Source organism: Propithecus coquereli, unplaced genomic scaffold, assembly GCF_000956105.1.
Source record: "Propithecus coquereli isolate 6110/MARCELLA unplaced genomic scaffold, Pcoq_1.0 Scaffold23, whole genome shotgun sequence".
Taxonomy (NCBI): Eukaryota; Metazoa; Chordata; class Mammalia; order Primates; family Indriidae; genus Propithecus; species Propithecus coquereli.
In genome coordinates, this window is record NW_012147841.1 from 8,547,016 (window position 1) to 8,566,383 (window position 19,368).

The window sequence follows — 19,368 nt, forward strand, 5'->3', positions numbered from 1 at the left end:
TTTTGTGCTTATTTTTCTGTGGTTTCTTATTCTTTTTAATGTTTTTCTTTTAATGGATGCATTATCTTCTTAATCTCTCTAAGAATACTAGCGAAGATTTTTTTTAAAAAATTACCTTCTGTTTCCTGGGTTATCTCTGTTTCTTTCTGAGTCAATTTTTTGGTTTTGAAAAATCTTTCCCACCCCCACCATTTTTTTGGGTGCTGTTTGTGTTTCCTTCGAATGTCTCGTGATCCTTGGCTGTCCGTATATGTGACTGGACAGCTTGGTTGGTCGGTGTGGGGAGCTGGTCTTCTGCTGCTGTGCAGGTCTGTGTCCTGAATGAGCTGTGTAAATGTAAGTGGTCCCCTGGGAGCTTCAGCGTAAGGCATGGGGGCTTCACTCTGCAGCACTAACACCACCTCCTCGAGAAGCCTTGTTTCCCAGGCAGAGGTGAGGGTGGCTTCTGACTGGCCCAGATCATCCCCTCCCCCTGCTTCCACTGCCCTTTCTGCCCATAAGGGAATCCTCTTCATGACTGCCTCTACTCCTTTGAGTTCAGGCCATGGTCCCCCCAAGTTTCCTTCATATTTATTTATTTATTCTTGAGACAAGGTCTCACTCTGTCACCCAGGCTAGAGTGTAGTGGCATCATCATAGCTCACTGCAACCTCAAAATCCTGTCCTCAAGCGATCCTCCTGCCTCAGCCTCCCAAGTACCTGTGACTACAAGTGTGCATCACCACACCTGGCTAATTTTTTTGATTTTTAGTAGAGACGGGGGTCTCGCTCATGCTCAGGCTGGTCTTGAACTCCTGGCCTCAAGCAATCCTCCCGCCTTGACCTCCCAAAGTGCTAGGATTACAGGTGCGAGCCACTGTGCCCAGACTCCTTTACTGATTATCGCCATCCCATCTGCTTTCCATCTTCCTAAAATCTATCAGAACCTCTGGTCAGCCATGATTCCTCTTTCATTCCCAGTGCAGGATTCCTTCCCCATGTACCTCTCCACCAGGATTCTGATGCGAACTGGGAAGTAAGAGTTGGAGAATATACATTTGTTTATCCACCTTAATCCAAAGCCTGAGGTTTCCTTCTGCTTTTACCTTGATATTTTCTTTTAGCATTCAGCACCTGCAATAAAAAGTGAAAGGAAGATTAAAGGAAAAAGAATAAAACTTTCAAATCCTAGCCATCGAACACCAAGTTGCCTTTGATGGTTTGCAAGGAATGTCCATTTTATATGCTTAAGTCTTTCTTACTCCAAGTTGAATAACTAGAAATAGGTTAGTTCCCATCCCCCCTTCTTGTGAGAAGCCACTTTTGTAAAAATGAGGCAAGAGCACCAGAAGTTTGTCCCTAAATCATTACTCTTTTCTTCCAGAAGCAGAATTTGTCTCCTTTGCCCCACAACCCAAGTATAAAGTTGGACAAACCAGCTCCAACTGTGTCTCATGCACACATTCCTGTCTGCCCAGCCCTGGCCTCCTTCACTCACCATGGTCTAGTCTTTGCCCAGAGGGCGTATGTGTCAATGTGTGTCATTGACTTCAGCGACACTTTTCATTTTGGCTTGAGCATCTTTGGTTATACGTGTTCTTTTCCTCTCACAGTATTGTTGTATGGAATTATTAATGGCCTTTTATTAACAGAAAATATATTGTTCACTTTACCACTGCACTTTCCTATAGAACTTGTATGCTCACAGATTCACTACTTTTCTGATACTTTGTTTAGAATGGTGGTGATTTCTTACAGCAACTTAACTTGATGCTCTACTTAATATGTATCTATTATAATTTGTTTCCCATTTATGACTGAGATTTGCAGTGCACTGTTTGGTTTTGTTTAGTTTCCAGTTAAACTTATTTTAACTTGTCTTAATAAAGTTTAACTCTATTGCATATCCATGTTCCTGTCTGTACAGTAAAAATATGATTCTCATTTGAACTTATTAATAAAATATTTCCTTTATCCTTTTCACAGACAACAAAGTTATCGGACACCAAAGGCATGCTAGCTACTGTGCTCTAGGCATTGGGTTTGCAAAGATGATTAAGGAAATTTTAGTTCTCAAGTAGCCCACAGTGAAGTGGGTGACATTGTGGTTGGTTTTTTGTTTGTTTATTTGATTGTTGTTGGTTTGGTTTCGTTTGGTTTTGGTTTTCCTTATGTAGAAAGTTTACTTTCTAAGCATATTGTTGTAAAATATAAAGTTCTCTTACAGACAGGTTTTGGATTTCCTATTTTCCATTTTATTTAAACTCTGTCCCTCATATATTCCTCTTGTGTTTTAAAAGATGGGGAGAAAGGTCCACACAGTGGCCGCTCTCTCCCCAAGTGGTCACATAAAGCATTGCTTGTTAGTGTTGAACAGGAGTAAAACCAAATCTCATTCATACGTGTGCGATGGACTGATGCTTCGTAACCAGTGCTGTGGGAAGGATGAATGTGTAGCTGAGTCAAGGCGGTTTGAGCCTCAAGCTTTCTTCTTTCTTGCACATGAACATCTGAACACCCCATTTTCCTTTAAATTTAGACAAGCTGAGTTATGTTGTATCCAATTGCAAAGCAGTTGAAAACTGACCATTAAAATTTTTTTAAAAATAGAATTGTGTGGCTATCAGGAAACCAACATTTGTGGAGAGTATTAGTTTGCTAGGGCTGCTATAACAAAGTACCACAAACTGGGTGGCTTAAACAACAGAAATTTATTTTCTCACCATTCTGGAGTTTAGAAGTCTGAAATCAAGGTGTCAAGAGGATTGGTTCCTTCTGAGAGGGCTGTGGAGAAAAGATGTGTTCCAGACCTCTCTCCTTGGCTTGTAGATGGCCGTCTTTTTCCTGTGTTTTCACATTCTCTTCCCTCTGTACACATGTCTGTGCCCAAATTTCCTCTTCCTATAAGGACCCCAGTCTTATTGAAATAGAACTCACCCTAATGACCTCACTTTAACTTTACTACTTCTATAAAGACCCTATTTCCAAATTCTGTTACATTTTGAGGTTCTGGGTGTTAGAACTTCAACGTGTGAATTTGACAGGAGACACAATTAGCCCATAACATGAAACGACTCCAGGGTCTAAGCAAGATGCTAGATTTTTTTCATATATATTAATTTATTTGACCCTCACCAAATTGCCACACTGGAGGGATATTGGAATCCCATTTCATAGATGAGAAAAACAGAGACCAAGAGCAATGACTCATCTTGCACAAGGTGACCAGCTAAAAAATAGCAAAACCAGGATTCGAACCTAAATCCGTATGATCCTCTCTACCGTGTGGCTTCTCGGTATTTTCCTTCTCGGCTATTTCCTTCCTTTTTTAAAATGTAATACTCTGAATCAAAATAGAGTCCAGGAAAGTTGTCACTCCGTTCTTTTGGCTAGGAAAATTTATTTCTATAAATGTGTTTGCCTTTCTATTTGGTAGCCGATGCTTTTGCTCCTGGACACCTCTGCAGCTTCTCTACATTTCTTCAACCTTCTCTAACAGATCTCATGACTCAATAAAATGCCATTCACAGATCCAGACAAGGTATTGACATCAACTCTATCACTTTCATCTAATAAACGGGCTCTCTGGTCAGGGAAGAGTTTGGATTGGTTTGACATGCTCCATTATTTAGAAATCTTTCAAATCTCTCAGAGGGCAACACTCCTTTAAGTGGGAGATTACATCATAAGGGCAGAGTCTTTTCTTTTTTGGTTTTGAGCCAAAGGATGGAGAAAGAAAGAGAGAACATCTGTGGGTAGACAAGGTACAACCTGATGTGAAACTCGCTAAGACAGTGGGAGGAGATTAATGATAAAGATTTATCTCTCAAGAGTTGTTGAAACTATCTGGTCTCGAATGTAATCAGGAGAGTATCAGACTAAGGACAGACATAGCACTTTTCATTGCCAACATGCTATGTGTAGTAAATGAAACCAGTAAGTGAAATTGGAAAATTGCTCAACCACATCCACAAATAGCTTGTGGTTGACTTAAACATTTAGAAATACATGCTCTTTACCAAGAATTGGAAAATGGCACTTTTCCCAGTAACATAGTGCAAAGGATATGATATTATAATACTGGGATTCTAATTTTGGCTCTACCACTTACTATTAAAACTAGTATGTCTTGGGCAAGTTAGTTAGTCTCATTGAGTGTCAGTTTCTTCGTCTGTCAAACCAGTGTGAGGGTCGCTGTGAAGCTCAAATGCGATTGTATGTGAGAGCTTTGCAAACTATAGAGTGCTATGTTTATGTTAGCTATTTTTATTGTTACTTTATTTTTAGCCCAAATCTAACAAAACCCACAATTATGCTGAATTATCTAGTTCAATCAGCCAATTTACAGATTATCCAGACCCTCCATTTCCCCTTCCCCTTGTTAGTTCTTGCTTTCTTTTTAGTCCTTGCAAAATGTTTTAAAATCATTGTGAAATAGGGAGAATATGCAGTTAGGAATTTTTATTTTTTTATTTGAATTTTATAAATATATATTTACAGGCACTTAATGGGGAGAAAGTTGAAAATAGCCCAATTAACGAAGAGCTTGTGGTATCTACCAGTAAAGTGGCCTGTCACTTTTTAAAGGAGCTAAGCCCTTCTGAGGAAATTGCCTGTCATCTGGTTTCAAAACAGTCGTGGCAGACTCCCCGTAGATGCTGACACTTTTAATTTTTCCTGAGAGCTATTAAAATTGTAGAACTTTTGGAACCATATTCCCATATCACCTTGATGGACCAAGTGATTGAATAGAACATGTGATAAGGATCTTTCCTCTATGATGAAGCACCATGGAAAATCCTGAGTTGGCAACTCATAAAGTGATTGCAGATCAGGTCTCTGGGTTTTCATTGTCCAAGTGTCTGTAAGAAGTTCTCTTGGAATAGGAAGGTCTCTCCGGACTTGCAAATAAAATATCGTGTCTGTCTTCCTTTCTCTCCAGTAGATAGTACATTACCTCTTAGGTCACTGAAAATGATCACTGCTTATTCTGTATTTAGAAAGAGATGCTAATGGTATTTTCTCTTTCCTGGGAATAGGGCCCAGGAGGGAATCAGGAGGGAGTTGGTATTCACCTAGTATGTATCCATCTTGGAAGAGAAGGATCTTAGCAGTGGCTAAATCCCTGGGGGATAACTCTTATTGACCACGGTTTGATACTTGGTTACTTAAGAAGTGAAGTTCAATAAGCCTTGCTTTCAAGGATTTCCAAATGCCTTCGCTAGCTAGAGGAAGATAGCTAGTTTGGGGGAGAAATGATCTGTAAGATAATAGGGTGCTACACTTCAATTTCATATGACCCAGGCAGCTGGTGGCCATCGACTGTCAGTACTCTCTGAGGAAATCAGTTAATTCTAGTTATAGATCAGGATTTTAATTAAAATTTGGCATCTGATTAACCGCGGTGAACTAATTTGGTATGCCAGCATCTCTTTACTGTGCATTCTCCTTGGATATGATTAGGTTGATGCCAGCAAATCTATTATTCTGACAAACGTTAATCAGAGATAGGCTTCTGATTTTAAATTCAAATTCACTGTGCACTATTAACTTTTCTAACATTGTGTGCTTTTGATGGCCTGATTTGCATGATTTTTAAAATATGCATTTCTGGCTATAATTTTATTATCTGAGTGTTCTTTTGTTTAATATAAGTTTTGTGAGGAGGGTTTTTTAAAGAGTGCGAAAAGGTTATCAATCTACTGTGACAGAAGTGTACTGTGGTTGAATTCCTGTGACCTAGATTGATTATCTGTCATCAGGATAGAAAAGCATAAAAGTTAGGACCACTGGAGTCAAAATGCCCAGGTTCAAATCCTACACCCTCCCCTCCATGTGGAGTATACATAATGTAACTGTAGAGAAGTTATTACGCCATAGCTTTATCCTCATATTTTAATGGAGATAATAATAGCATTTACTTGGTAGGGTGTTGGAGAAGGTTCCATTAGAATGGCACGTGCATCAGCCCACTTTTGCTGGGTTATGCTGCAGTAACAATGCATCTAAAATAGGAATAGCTTACAACCAGAGATTTATTTCTCATTCATGTTTTTGTTCATCGTGGATTTTTAAATCCTGCCCACAAAAATAAATTATAGTTTGGGATTCTACTAAACTATAGACATTACCCTCAGCTAGGACAGAAAATACTAGTATTTATGCATTTGTCAGATGGTCCCTTCAAGAGTAAATTAAGGTGCTGAATGCTTCCTTTGAACTTTGCAGGGAAGGTGATCTACGGAGAACCCATAGCAGCCAGTCTTGGCACAGATGGCACTCACTACTGGAATAAAGAATGGCACCATGCAGCCCACTACGTCATGGGTCCACCCCTGCGACCAGACCCTTCAACGCCTGACTTCCTCATGAATCTATTGGCTAAGTAATCATTTTGCAAATGACGGTGAAGGGTTTTGCCAAAAGAAGGTTTGGGTGCAGGAGAGCCTGTCCTACCATCTGGACCTTCTATTGACCACCCGGTATTCTCTTTAACTTGACCTGAGAGGTCCTGGGCACCCCTCATCTAGACAGCAAAAAACATTGACTTAATTGTGTTATCATATGTTGTGAAAGCCTCTCCTGGACACAGAGAAATCAGATCATTTTTGCTGAAATTTTACTCTTTTCTGATTTTTTCCATCTCATATTGCCCAGAGCCAGGGCTCTTCATTATGCCTTATTTTTGTCAAAATATTCTTGAATTTTGTTGCTATGCTTTTATAATCCAGAAACCAAGTTGTTGTGTAGGTAACTCCATTATTTTCTGGAAGGGTATGATCACTTTTCTTGAGAATTCCACCATTCGTAGATATCCAGACACTCCCTGTTCACAGATACCCAGATTCAGGCTAATGGTTTTGCACAGAAGACTGTCCAAGAGTTCACTTGCTTCTTCCTTTCAGCTTCCTTCCCCCTCCATGATTCTACATCCCCAAGATTACTTGCAAGTCAAAGCAGGATTCCTGTCCCTGGTGACATCAACATCCTCAGCCAGTTTCACTCCCCGTTCATCACAGAATGACCTGCCCTCCATTCACAGGGATCACCATAGTGGGATCTTTGTGGAGTATTCTGCTCACAAGGACTTCTCACTTACATTATTGCTAGTGATCCTGATGTTATCTTCATCAAGTTGGCGCAACTATCCATTTCTAGATAAGAAACTGAGTCTCAGACAATCTGATAATCACAGAGCCAGTAAGCGATGGAGCTGAGTCTGGAACTCAGGTTTTCTAACCCATGATCCTGCATCATCCTCCTTGTAAGCATGGTCTCTAAACGTGCTTCCTGAAATAAAGACAGGAGAGGGATGGAATACATACTTGAAAAAGCTATTCCTTCTCCATTATATTTTTCTGACTTTCATTTGAGAAGGGGGTCAGGGAATTAGGAAATGTTATGGTGGTTTCCTCCTAACACATTCTGTCTACTCATCCCTGTCTCTGTTGTGTTTTCTTTTTTTTTTTTCTTTTACAGTGATGATCTAACCACAACAGGGACTGACCACTGCACTTTCAACACCTGCCAGAAAGCTCTTGGGAAAGATGATTTTACTAAGATTCCCAATGGGGTGAATGGTGTTGAAGACCGGATGTCAGTCATCTGGGAGAAAGGCGTGGTGGGTTTCATGGGATCCAGCCTGGTTTCACCTAGTTCTTTAACCAGGATCCTGTCCATTTGGGGACCAGAGTGGCACAAACCTTCACAGAGAAGCTTTTTGATTGTTTGGACTAGGATGGAGCCTGGGAATGCAACACCATCACCACCACCCCCATCCCACCCTGAAATATATAATTTTCTTCTCTGCATAGTTTAGTTTAGAGGATGCATTGTACCACTTTGCAGAGACATTAGGGGATGAATTTAGACTGGGTACGAAGAGGGTTATTCTTGAAGTCTCTGAAATGTTATAACCCTCCTGCCTAATTTCTCACGTTCTGAATTCTAATGCCTCATGTGTCACTGGTATAAAGTCTGGAAATGATAGAAAATGCATGAAGGATGTTTATTATGTTCATACCTCCTTTTCATGAAATCTTTGTTGATGTCCCTTTTTAAAGAAACCTTGGATATCATATTATAAAGATTGCTGTGTGAAGTGACATAAATAATAATTCAAAGTCTAGAAAAAAAGATTTAAAAAATTCCTATGGCTAAAAAATTTCTCCTTGAAGACAGAGAAGAGTCAAATGACTGAATGTCTATGTTCAGCCAGTTGACACGCGTAGCTGTAAATATCAGCCTGGTTAGGCCTGAGGGCCCCACTGCCATGTACTTCTCACCCATCCCCTAGGAACCCTCCCTCAAATGGCACCATAATCATATCTCACACTTCAGAATCCTCTTTGATTTCTTTTCCCCTACACATACCACCCACTTCTAACTCAATTAATTGTTCTCCAAGTCTTGTCAATGTTATTTCCAAAATGTCTCCTATTTCCATCTTCATGGCTCTCATTGTAGTTGGAGGCTCATATTTTGTTTGGACCCTTGCAGTAGTCTCACAGCTGGTGTCCTTGCCTTCAGGGTCTCTTTTGCTATGATCTGTTCTATACTCTAGTACCAGAGTTACCATTCAAAAATGAAGTTCTGTTCATACTACTTTCCTCTCAAAACCCCTTTAATTTTCTTCATTACTTATTGGATGATAGCTGAACAATTAATTTACATGTAAGGGTCTTCAAAAGATCTCCAGAGTCCCATCTTCTGCTAATCACCCTCCTCACCCCCTCTGCCTCCACCCTAACTCTAACCATCCCAGATGACTTCTCTTTTCTTTCTCTTTGCTTAGCTTTTCTTGGTAACAGTCCAACCTTCCTCTTGAACTTATGCTATGAGTGTCTTCATTCCAGCAGATTTCCATAACCTGTTATAGTTCCCAGGTAAACAAATGGCTTTAAAGTGATTGAATATTTCTTTATAACATCGGAAAACTGTGTTATTTTATGAAACATTAAGATAGCTTACTTATGGGAATATTACTTTCTGAACATGATTCTTAATCATTTTTGAGGCAGGGACCCTTTGATAATTAAATAAACCTTAAGGATCTTCTTACCATGTTAATGTACATAAGGATAAACCATCAACACTCAGCGTTTTTAAAAAATTTTGGAAAGGCCATATCCCTCTGAGTTCTGTCCTTATTAAAATCTCTTACAATAGGCTATCCACAAGTGTTGGCTCATGTAAATTTCAATTGCATAAAATTGAACATATTGAGTTGACTTTTTTATCTTTCTAAAAGCATTGCCACCTGATTTAAAAGTATTGTTACCTATCTTATTTTAACACTTTAATATTCTATCTAATGTCTACATAATTATCTCATAAATCTTAGGTCTGCAATAAATAAGCCAGGTCATAAATGTCAAAGGTGGTGGTGGTAAACTTTAAATGAGAATTGAAAATACCATTGCTAACACTTAGCTGTCTTCCATAACAATCTTGTGTGATTCTAGAAAGAATGGGAAAAATTAATGGGGTTGTTTGTTAAGTTGATATGTTTTCGAAAAGTTGTCCTCAGGCTTCCATGTGTAACCTCATTATCTCCATCATTATCATTCTGATTGTTTAATACTTTTTTTTTTTTTGAGACAGAGTCTCATTCTGTTGCCCACGCTAGAGTGCTATGGTGTCAGCCTAGCTCACAGCAACCTCAAACTCCTGTGCTCCAGTGATCCTCTTGCCTCAGCCTCCCAAGTAGCTGGGATTACAGGCACGCACCACATGCCTGGCTAATTTTTTCTATTTTTAGTTGCCCAGCTAATATTTTCTATTTTTAGTAGACACAGGGTCTTGCTCTTGCTCAGGCTGGTCTCAAACTCCTGACTTCAAGCGATCCTCCCACCTCAGGCTCCCAGAGTGCTAGGATTACAGCCATGACCCACCATGCCCAGCCATGATTGTTTAATACTTATCAGCATCCTCAGATGTTGGCCTCTGAATATTAGAAATTAGGTGCGGTTCTGTTTGGTTTAAGAGATGCAAGCCTTGTATATTTATCGATAGCATATTTTTTAGTATTTGATCATTAGAACAAATGCATTTTTTTCTTTGAATTGTTTTATAGCATTGTGGTAAAATGGATGAAAACCGATTCGTGGCAGTTACCAGCACAAATGCAGCCAAAATCTTTAATCTCTATCCAAGAAAAGGAAGAATAGCTATAGGATCAGATGCTGATATTGTTATTTGGGACCCAAAAGCCACAAGGTAAGTCTAAGTTCTTGTATTCCTTGGCTTCACCATGGAGAAAAAGCACTAACTTGCAAAGTAATTATGCTTTGGCAATAATCAGCCATTTCTTATTAGATGATTTATTTAGCTGTGCTCAGGTATTTTGAGCCTATACACAAGATAAAGGTTTTGATGTGCAAATATTCCTTTGTTTTTCTTGGCATTCTCTGGAAATGGATATATATATAAAACCAGTATGAATTTACCATTTCAGTGCCTGGCAAATGCCCAAGTTCACATGGAGGAAAGGTACAGAGCAAGGAAGAAAATAAAAGGCTTAGTTTGAAAAGAGTTGAATTGAAAACTCGAAATAATTATAGCCTTTTTGAAGCTTTCAGAGAGAAAAATTCCAACACAAAGGATGTCATTTTTAGTTAGCCAGATTTTCCAGTTGAGTTCATCTTGAGCCTATCATTCCCAATAGACTCTAGCTTTTTGTTTCCAATTTCCATAATTCTATGTTAATATTGCAGATCTGGCAAATTCCACCAACTCAGGAAAGCATTCAATAAGGGCTGAAGCTCTGTTAATTTTTCCTTACAGAATGTTAGCACAGACGACACCTGTATCCTGATTTGTGCTTTTCATAAACTTTGTAGTTGTAGTGGAGACAATCCCATTACATACTTTAACATTTTATCTGTGTGTGCATGTGCATGTGTAAACAGGAATACGGTAGGCCCTCTGCCTTCATTGTACAGACATGTATTCAAAGGCTATTAGGTTTTTTATTGTAATCAGCAAAAGTCTGTAGTTGGAGGGTGATATTATCACAAAGGCCCAGCTTCAGCTGAAGTGCTCCTGGGCGACCCTTGGGCAAAAGATGACCATTTGAAGCATTAAGTTACCATCACTGTGAACCTAGAAACAAGCCCCAGATATTCCCTCAGAAAATACTTATTTTTTTGTGCTTGACACTCTCTGGGCATTTTCCCCACCCAGGGACTGGTTCACATGCTTGGCAGGCTGTGGTCATGGCAAGTAGCCTTTAGTGACGCACTTCAGTGTATCTCCTCATCGCTGGTTCCCATCCATGTGATGCAGGGAAGGTGGTATAAGCATCTGATATACACAAATGTCCTAAGATACCAACTAGGAACAACTCACGGTCTTTGTTATTAATGTCAACAAGGAACTATCACCCATTTAAGGACTAAATATCTGGTCGTCAAATGATCTAGGTCCCTCTCCCTGCATAAGAAATGAAGACAAGTAAAACCAAATGTGGCAGCTTCTCTGCTAGCTAGAAAAATTGTGCTTGGGAAGGCAATAAAAAAATTGCTTGGATTTGGATTGATCTGTGGATGAATTGAGCATGCTGTGTTTAGAGAACTCCTGATATTTTAAATATCACTCAACCGAGGGCTGTTGTATACCCAGCAGGAGCCTGTCCAGGGTCATCTTGGCTATGATTCAAACAATTTAGGCTGCTCCAAGGGCTGGGACCAGGTCAGTCTTCTGAAATAATTATGGCTTAAGGAAATCACAAGATTTAATCAGGAAACCTAGAAATTTGCAAAAGGGAGAAAACTATCATGTGAAAGAAATATTTGTGAAAAATGATGTTTTTGAAGTATACCATCTCAGAGAGTCGCAGTAATGTCAATAATTAGTACTAATTTGCACTTGCACAGCTCTCAGCAGGTTATAAAAATGCTTTGGTATCTAAAATGTGATTTCCCAGGTAAGACAGATATGATCACCTTATGGCAATGAGAAAATAATAACTGCACAACAGTATAAGTGACAGATTTGATATGAGAACCCTGACCCAATGACTTTGACTTTGTAAACTTGTATGTTTTTTGTGAGATCCAGTACCACACTACCTCCTTAGATCAAAGCAGAGCACTTTGTAATCTACTTAATTGTTCATGTTCCATTTTTTCTTCTAATCATGTGGGCCAGTAACTAAAAGCTGTTTTGGGTTTGATTCCATTCTCTGTTATTCCTTATCAAAAGGGGGAATGGCTGGGAGGCCATCCCTGCAGTTCTTCTTTATAATCTGCATCTGAGTAGCTCCAGCAGGGCCCCCCCTCAAGAGACCTCATCAGAATTTCTAAGAACAACACCAGCTCAGGTGTAAAGCATTGTCTTCCTTAGACAACCGGACAAAGAGAAATGACCTGAGCCTAAGGTTGTGCATAATTCACTTACTTTATTTACCATATATGGTTGCTTGGAGGATATTTATAGGCTGTGATTATGTCTCCTTGAGTCATGTTTTTAGACTATATAAATTTAGACTACTTTCTCGCAAGTTTTAGCTACTGGTTTCTATAAAATTGTTTTGTCCTTCCTTTCCTATTCAGTTGTTTCAGAATAGCACATAATGATCCAGATGTGTTTTTTTTAGGATCTATATATATTACCTGCTTAATTTCCCTCATTTCTAGCCTAAGAATAACTAACTTAAGGTCAAACTATAAAGCTGGTATGTTTTCCTTTTAAGTTTCTTTGTATTTCTTTCTCTAATCAGTTCTTTAATATTTCTTATGTAATATCTATCCTTCACTTTATGCAATAATGATAATAGAAATTAAATATTTACATTTTTATAAGTATGTCTTTCGGGAGTAAAGACACAGATTTGGCACTTAATTATTACTATTAATCTTCTTTGTCTACGTGTGCTTATTGTGTACACGTAGGTGCTAAGCGCAGTGAAAACCAGCACACACCCCAGAGCCTCATGTGCAGGTTCTGATCCCAGCCCCATCAAAGGCCATTTGAAGTCTCTGCAAATCCACTCTCTCATATGTCAAATGAGATTATTAATAACTCTTATGCCTACCTCACCAGGTTTCTGTTAGAGTCACATGAGATAATACATGGGAAAATGCTTTGCCAACTGAGAACATGTTACACAAAAACAAGATGTGTATTATTATGGTTATTTCATATTTATGTATTTGACTGGCATCATTCTTTGCAGTACATTTTCATGTTTAGATGTTCTCAGCTGTTTTGCCTGTGGTGACCAGCGAGGCTGATGAACCACAGGGTTCTAGTTTTCCGACCCTCAGATCCTTTTAAAAAAATTGGAGACCTTTTTGTTTTTCTTTTCTTGTTTTACTGTCCTTTTGACAAGTGGAGAAATATTTTCAGGATATATTGAATTGATCTAGCCTCCCTTGGGTTTCTTTAACGTATTCGGCTTATTCTGTATCTTGCCTCTTTAATCCTTTAATTTAAAATTTTTCTCTAAGCCGCCATCAGAATATTTTGCACCGTCATTATTTATCTTTTTTAATGTGAAGATTGCAGAATGGGGGAAAAGGAGATGGGGCTGTTGAAGAGGAGGCTTCATAGAATAATGAGTCCGGAAGAATAGAGGAACAAAGAGAAAGCGTGTTTATGGGGCTTCACACTGAAGAGAGAGAGCGTTGCAGAAACTGTGTGCCGAGTCTTTATCTGGGTCGACCACAGCACCAGCTTTCTCTATTCCTGGCCTGGCTGTTAGGAGAAAGTTGCTCATCTGGGCTGGCTGTTCCCGACCAAAATTTATGCCGATGACCTCAACGAGGACCTCTCTGATGTGCGACAGTATTTTTAGCCTCTTCTAACCGTCCGTGCATAGTCCATAGCTTTCCACTGTCCTCAGACACGACCCCCACCACTGTCACAAGCCCACCTCTGCTCCCCTTGCACCTACTGGATGCAGCTTACGGTCCTGTGCCACAGTCTGTATTTACCTTCTCCCTCATTAATATGCTTGAGGTCTAGTTGCACTTTTTAAAAGAAATGTTTTATCTTAGAGTATTTTAGATTTACGGAAAAGTTGTAAAGATAGTACAGAGACTTCTCATATTCCCCCCAGTCAGTTGCCACTATTGTTATCCTACATTAGTGTGGTACATTGCCACAATTAATGAACCGGTGTTGATATGTTATTATTAACTAGAGTCCATACTTTGTCAGATTTCCTTACTTTTTACTTGATGTTCTTTTTCCATTCCAGGATTCCGTCTAGGACCCCACATTGCATTCAGTTGTCATGTCCCCTTAGGCTCCTCTGACCTGTGACAATTTCTCTGACTTTGTTTTTGATGACCTTGACAGTTTTTGAGGAATACTGATCAAGCATTTTGTAGAATGTCCCTCTCCTGTGATTTTTGGGAGATGCTTTTCTTGTTAGAAGCCTCAGGTTATGTGTTTTGGGGAGGAAGATCTCGGAAGTAAAGTACCATTTTCATCACATCACTTGAAAGGTCTCTGCTGTTGATGTGACTTACCACTACTGATGTTGGCCTGGGTCAGCGCACCGAGGTCGTTTTGCCAGTTTTCTTCACCATACAGTATCTCCCCCCCTTTCCATGTAGTACTTTTTGGAAGGAAGTCACTATGTGCAGCCCATACCTAGGGAGTAGGGAGTTATGCTCTGGTCTTCTGTGTTCGTTGATTCTGTATGACGTAGCCCTGGCCCAGTTCAGCACAGGGTAGAAGCACAATAAATGTTGAACAGGGGAGTGAGAAGGATACAGCCTTCCACACTGCAAGGAAGATTGATGTGACTGAGAAATGGCACAAAGGAAAATTAGGAGGATTTATTCAGCACCAGCTATGATGAGAAGAAAAGAAGAAGCATTTACCCACTTTGTGCTTTTTATTTATTGCACATGATCAGTAAATGACTGTTGAAAGCATGAATAGATCAGAATGAATGTAAGTAGAAAGGATTTTCCAAGGAGAGGAGGAAGAACTACATCATTGGTCTTATTTGAAGTGTCCCCTTCATTTTTGAGGTTGGGAGCAATTTGTTTGTTAAGGAGAGTTCTTCAAGAGAAGAAATGAAGCAAAAGAGAGCTGCCTTCGCGTGCTCCTTCATTCACGATCTCACTCTGCACAGAAGCACCTGGGCGAGCCAGACACTGAGGGCCACGCTTGTGCGGGAGCCAGGCCCTGCCCTTAGCACAGTCGGGAGTGGACTGGAGATGTCAAGTCAAATAGTCCCAGTCTAACAAGGGATGTGTTAAGAATATCACACAAGTGGCAGAAACCAGTTGCCACAGATTTTCAAAGCAGAAAGATCATTCTCGTGTTAGAGAAGATAAAATTACACGTGAGAGGGGAGTAAAGGAAGTGTCTGGCCCTAAAGTCAAGACTAAACATGGCAGTGAGATAAACCGAGGCATCGATAAGTGGATCCGGGAGGAGGTGGGTAAGGCCGGGAATTGCATGGGAGAGAGAACAGGTTCAGGCTGCAGAAGGGAACGGGAAAGTGAGGAGGTCACGGGCTGTCTCCAGTTTTAATTTTCTCTATGACAGACAGAGGCTATTCTAAATAGAGCTCACCTTGTGGAAAAGCATTACTTCATCAAATGAATAAATGGATATATCTATGGAGTTTTTTTTCTTGCAAGAAATTCTTCAATTTTATTTTATTTACCTGATTTTAATATCAGCTGCAGGCTGGTGGTGTACAGCCTTTCTGTCTGGGCACACCATTAGATGTTGGCCAGAGCTTTCCTATGAAATTTCCTGAACCGGTTTTAGCAAAAACAATAGTCCTGCTGACTGGTTAGTATCTCAAATGAAAACAACACACATTGCACCCTCAATGCTGAAGGGGGCGCCCACGGCCCACACTGAGCTCAGTCAGCTCCTACCAGGCCCTTCGAGCTGCTGGTTATGCAAGAACAAACCAGCCTCTGGAGAATGGAAGCATTTGCTAATGATTTTTGTCTTCATGGTACAGAGATGTTTTCATTTTTTAAAATTCTTGTTACTTATTAATGGCATGTAGAAGTACGCTTGCCACACGTCTGTAACCTTAAAAATGGACTGCACTGAAGTTACCAAGAGAGACCAATAGGAACAAAAGCAGGGCAGCCATGCTTGTTTTTGGTCTTTTAAACCTGCAAAAAGCCAGATGATTCCGGGTTGAGGAATTGGACATGTGCTGATGGATGGGGAGTGGGCGTCTGTAGGGAGCTATGGACATCCTGATGAAAGATTACCTAAGACGTTACTAGCCTGTAAAAAGTCTCTGCAAAAATCAACTGCAGTAGCTTTTCTGTGTCATTGCACAATAAAAAACAAACTGCGTTTAGTGCAAAGGGAACATTCACCTTTTTTGAACATAAAAGAGCCTGCTGTATTCAGCTTGACGGCTCATTGAGCCAGTGTCTATTGCTTGTGACAGAGGTGTGTGTCCTAATGCTTCACTACTTGGGTCAAAGCTTCAAATTTATAGACATATTCCCTATCTAAATGTTTGACCCATTTCTGTAGAATATCTTGGTACTTAGAGGCGGGGGAAGAAATCGGGAGCATGCTTTTCATGCAGTATGGAGACAGAATCTTGTGGTGTCATGTGATCAAGACACAGATCAGCCAAATTGGTCAACTTGTTAAAAATCTTATTAGAGAGAATGGCATGTAAGTTACTTGCAAGCCCCTAGCAGCAGCAGTAACTCATGTTCTGGCAATTTAAGACTATCCTCTGAGCTTCAGTTCTTTGGTATTCATTAAATAGCACTTAGTTACTATGGTAACTGTCCCTTTTCGGTATTTATGAGCTACAGGATATCTCACAGAATCTCAGGCACACGAACACACAGCTAACACATTGTGTGCACTGGAACATTTAATGAAGACTTCTGGCTGGCCTGTTTCTGCAGAGCAGGCATATTTTGCTCACAGTTATTTTAGTTTATTATTTTTTAACTCAATTATAGTAGGCTTTGACCTTGAATACAGCATCCTTGAAGGCATTGTGCCATCTTTCCTGCTTAATTTCCTTCCCTTTCTCATCGAAGATAGAGATAAATGAATTTAACTTTATATTCAGTGAACAATAATGACTTGCAGCTTATGAATGTGTCCCTCTGGATTCTAGAGGGGGCCTTGTGTGTGAAATAAAGCAGGGGAAGAATGACTGTCATCCTTGGGTTGTGGGGACTGTAGGGTGTGGGGCGAAAGAAGAAAGGAGGAGTAAGGTGCCCTTTGGCAAAGGGATATGATTGATTGTGGCTTATTCGTATAGCTACATCATCAGTGACTTTCACAGAAGCTACTGGGCATTTTCCCTTGAAGTTGCACATTGTGTATCATCCAACTAATTGTGCATGGTAATTGGTAATCCTCCTCCTCCTAAAATAAGCATGCACGCACACACCCACACACATGCACACACGTGCACATCAACATGGCAGCCTGTGATCCTGTTCGCAAGAGTCGGTCAGCCTGAAGACTGCTTTTCCTGCCTGTTTCTACGAGTGTTTCTCACTAACTCCTCCCTGAGCCCCTTTACCCACAACCATCCCAGTGCACTTTGTGTGGGAGGAGAGAGCGGGAGATGTCGGCCTTGTCCCAGGTGCATGTGTGGAAATAAAGCCAATTCATGCCATGATTTTTCATTGTGTTGTCTTGCATACGTTCACAAAGGCAGCATGGTGTCAGGGCCACTGTTTGGGGGGTCCACGTTGTGCTTTTTGCTGCTACAGAGGTACCCTTCACGTAGTTGTTATCCCCCCACACACACACGTAATTATGCCAATTTTCTGGCATACGATATCGGACTATCTTGAGGAACAAGTGCTTTTTGCTAACCCACAAAATCCAACCTGTCGTCTGGGCTATTGGAGGAGCAGTGCCGTAGTGTAAAGAGAAAGAGTTTGGGGTTAAATTCCTACTCTGCCACTTACAAGTTGGGTGTGACCTCGGAAATCTTACTTAATTTTTCTGAATTTCTATTTCTTTATTTTTAAAATGGACATAATGATAATATTCATTTCCTAGCATTGTTGTGAGTGTTTAAGATAGTGTACGTAAGCTGCTTGGGACATGATTAGTGTTCAGTAGGACTTGGCATATAGTAGGTGGTCAGTTAGTCACAGTAGGTGGTCAATTTGTGGAATGAGTGGGAGCTATTATTAGCTATAGCTGTGATTCAGAAGTCCTTATAGAATGATTCAATTCAGACCAGACCAAAAGATCCTAGAATTGTATTTCACATAAAAACTCTATCTCCCGTGTTTCTTGTATACCTCTAATTTTCACTGAGAATGACTAAAACGAAAAGCTTGGATGGATTCTTTGGCTAAGATAGCCTTATTAAATCAGAATTCTTAAATGCCCCCAGAGCTGACACCTTTGAAAAATTATCTGAAATGAAACTGTCCAAACAAAGCACCTAACCACCTTTGTGACCTTGAGAAGACATTTGCTTTTTTTAAAAAAAGTTTGGATTAGGTGTGAAAAAAGCTAGCTTTTCTGATTACATATGGGTAAAATTTTAACCACTATTTATTCCAAGTTGTTTATTTAAACACGTTCTTATGCAACTGAACCTTTCAAATGAACTAGAAATTATTTCAAGGGACTTTACCACTAATAGCTATATATTTTTTTCCAAATTATAAAGGAAGAGCAGTGTAGAAATGAATTGCAGTAACTCATTCTATCATTGATCATTTGCCTTTGCCAGAATAAGCACAGTTTATTTTCAGCATTAGGACTGGGCAAAAAATAAGCAGCAAGGGAGGTTGGGTGAAAGGCACAGGCTTTCCTAACTAAGCACCTGCTATATTTTTCTTCCTACCTGACATGGATGTTTTTCTGTCTTTGGTATTTGCCTGTCCTATTTACAACTAGATTGCAGACCAGATCCAGGTACATATAGAAGCTCAATAATCATTGTGGAGTGAGTAAACCAGATACTAATAGTCTTGGGCCAATGAACAAATCTGGGATTTAAATTTTGTATGATCTTTGTCTATCTGCTCTTGAAACTGGTTCAAGATACACATTGTACATTTTTTTCCCTTTGAGTTAAAAAACGAAAAAGAAAAGAATTTTCAGCACTTCTGTCTTCTTTCCCAAAGCTTGACAAAAATATAGTCCAGAGTTGGTGGCTAGTTAGCACCAACAGACCTGTTCATTAATGGGGCGTAAGCCAGGTTGGATCCTTTCGTTGGTCAAACAACTCTGTGTCTTGGTCTTGAACTCACCCTTAATTCTGGCCAGTTATCCTGAATACACGGTTGTGGAGGAAACAGAACACAGAGTGAAAATGGTTCAAAGGAAATTTAATATCAGTACCTGAAAAGAATCCCAGGGTCCTTACACTCTTAGTGTACAGCGAAAAGCCATGGCTTCCTACAAAGGCCTTTGGAGAAATCATCTTTAAAATATGCCCCTCCC

General features: G+C 39.9%; 1 protein-coding gene across 1 annotated transcript in view; it reads left to right on the forward strand.

Annotated features, from left to right (window-relative positions):
* DPYS (dihydropyrimidinase) overlaps positions 1–19,368 on the forward strand; it is an 88,544-nt gene that overhangs the window by 37,639 nt on the left and 31,537 nt on the right. The window contains exons 4-6 of the mRNA XM_012645301.1: positions 6,201–6,364; positions 7,459–7,600; positions 10,055–10,197. Of these exons, the coding sequence (XP_012500755.1) occupies positions 6,201–6,364; positions 7,459–7,600; positions 10,055–10,197 (449 nt within the window). The remainder of the gene's footprint in view (positions 1–6,200; positions 6,365–7,458; positions 7,601–10,054; positions 10,198–19,368) is intronic.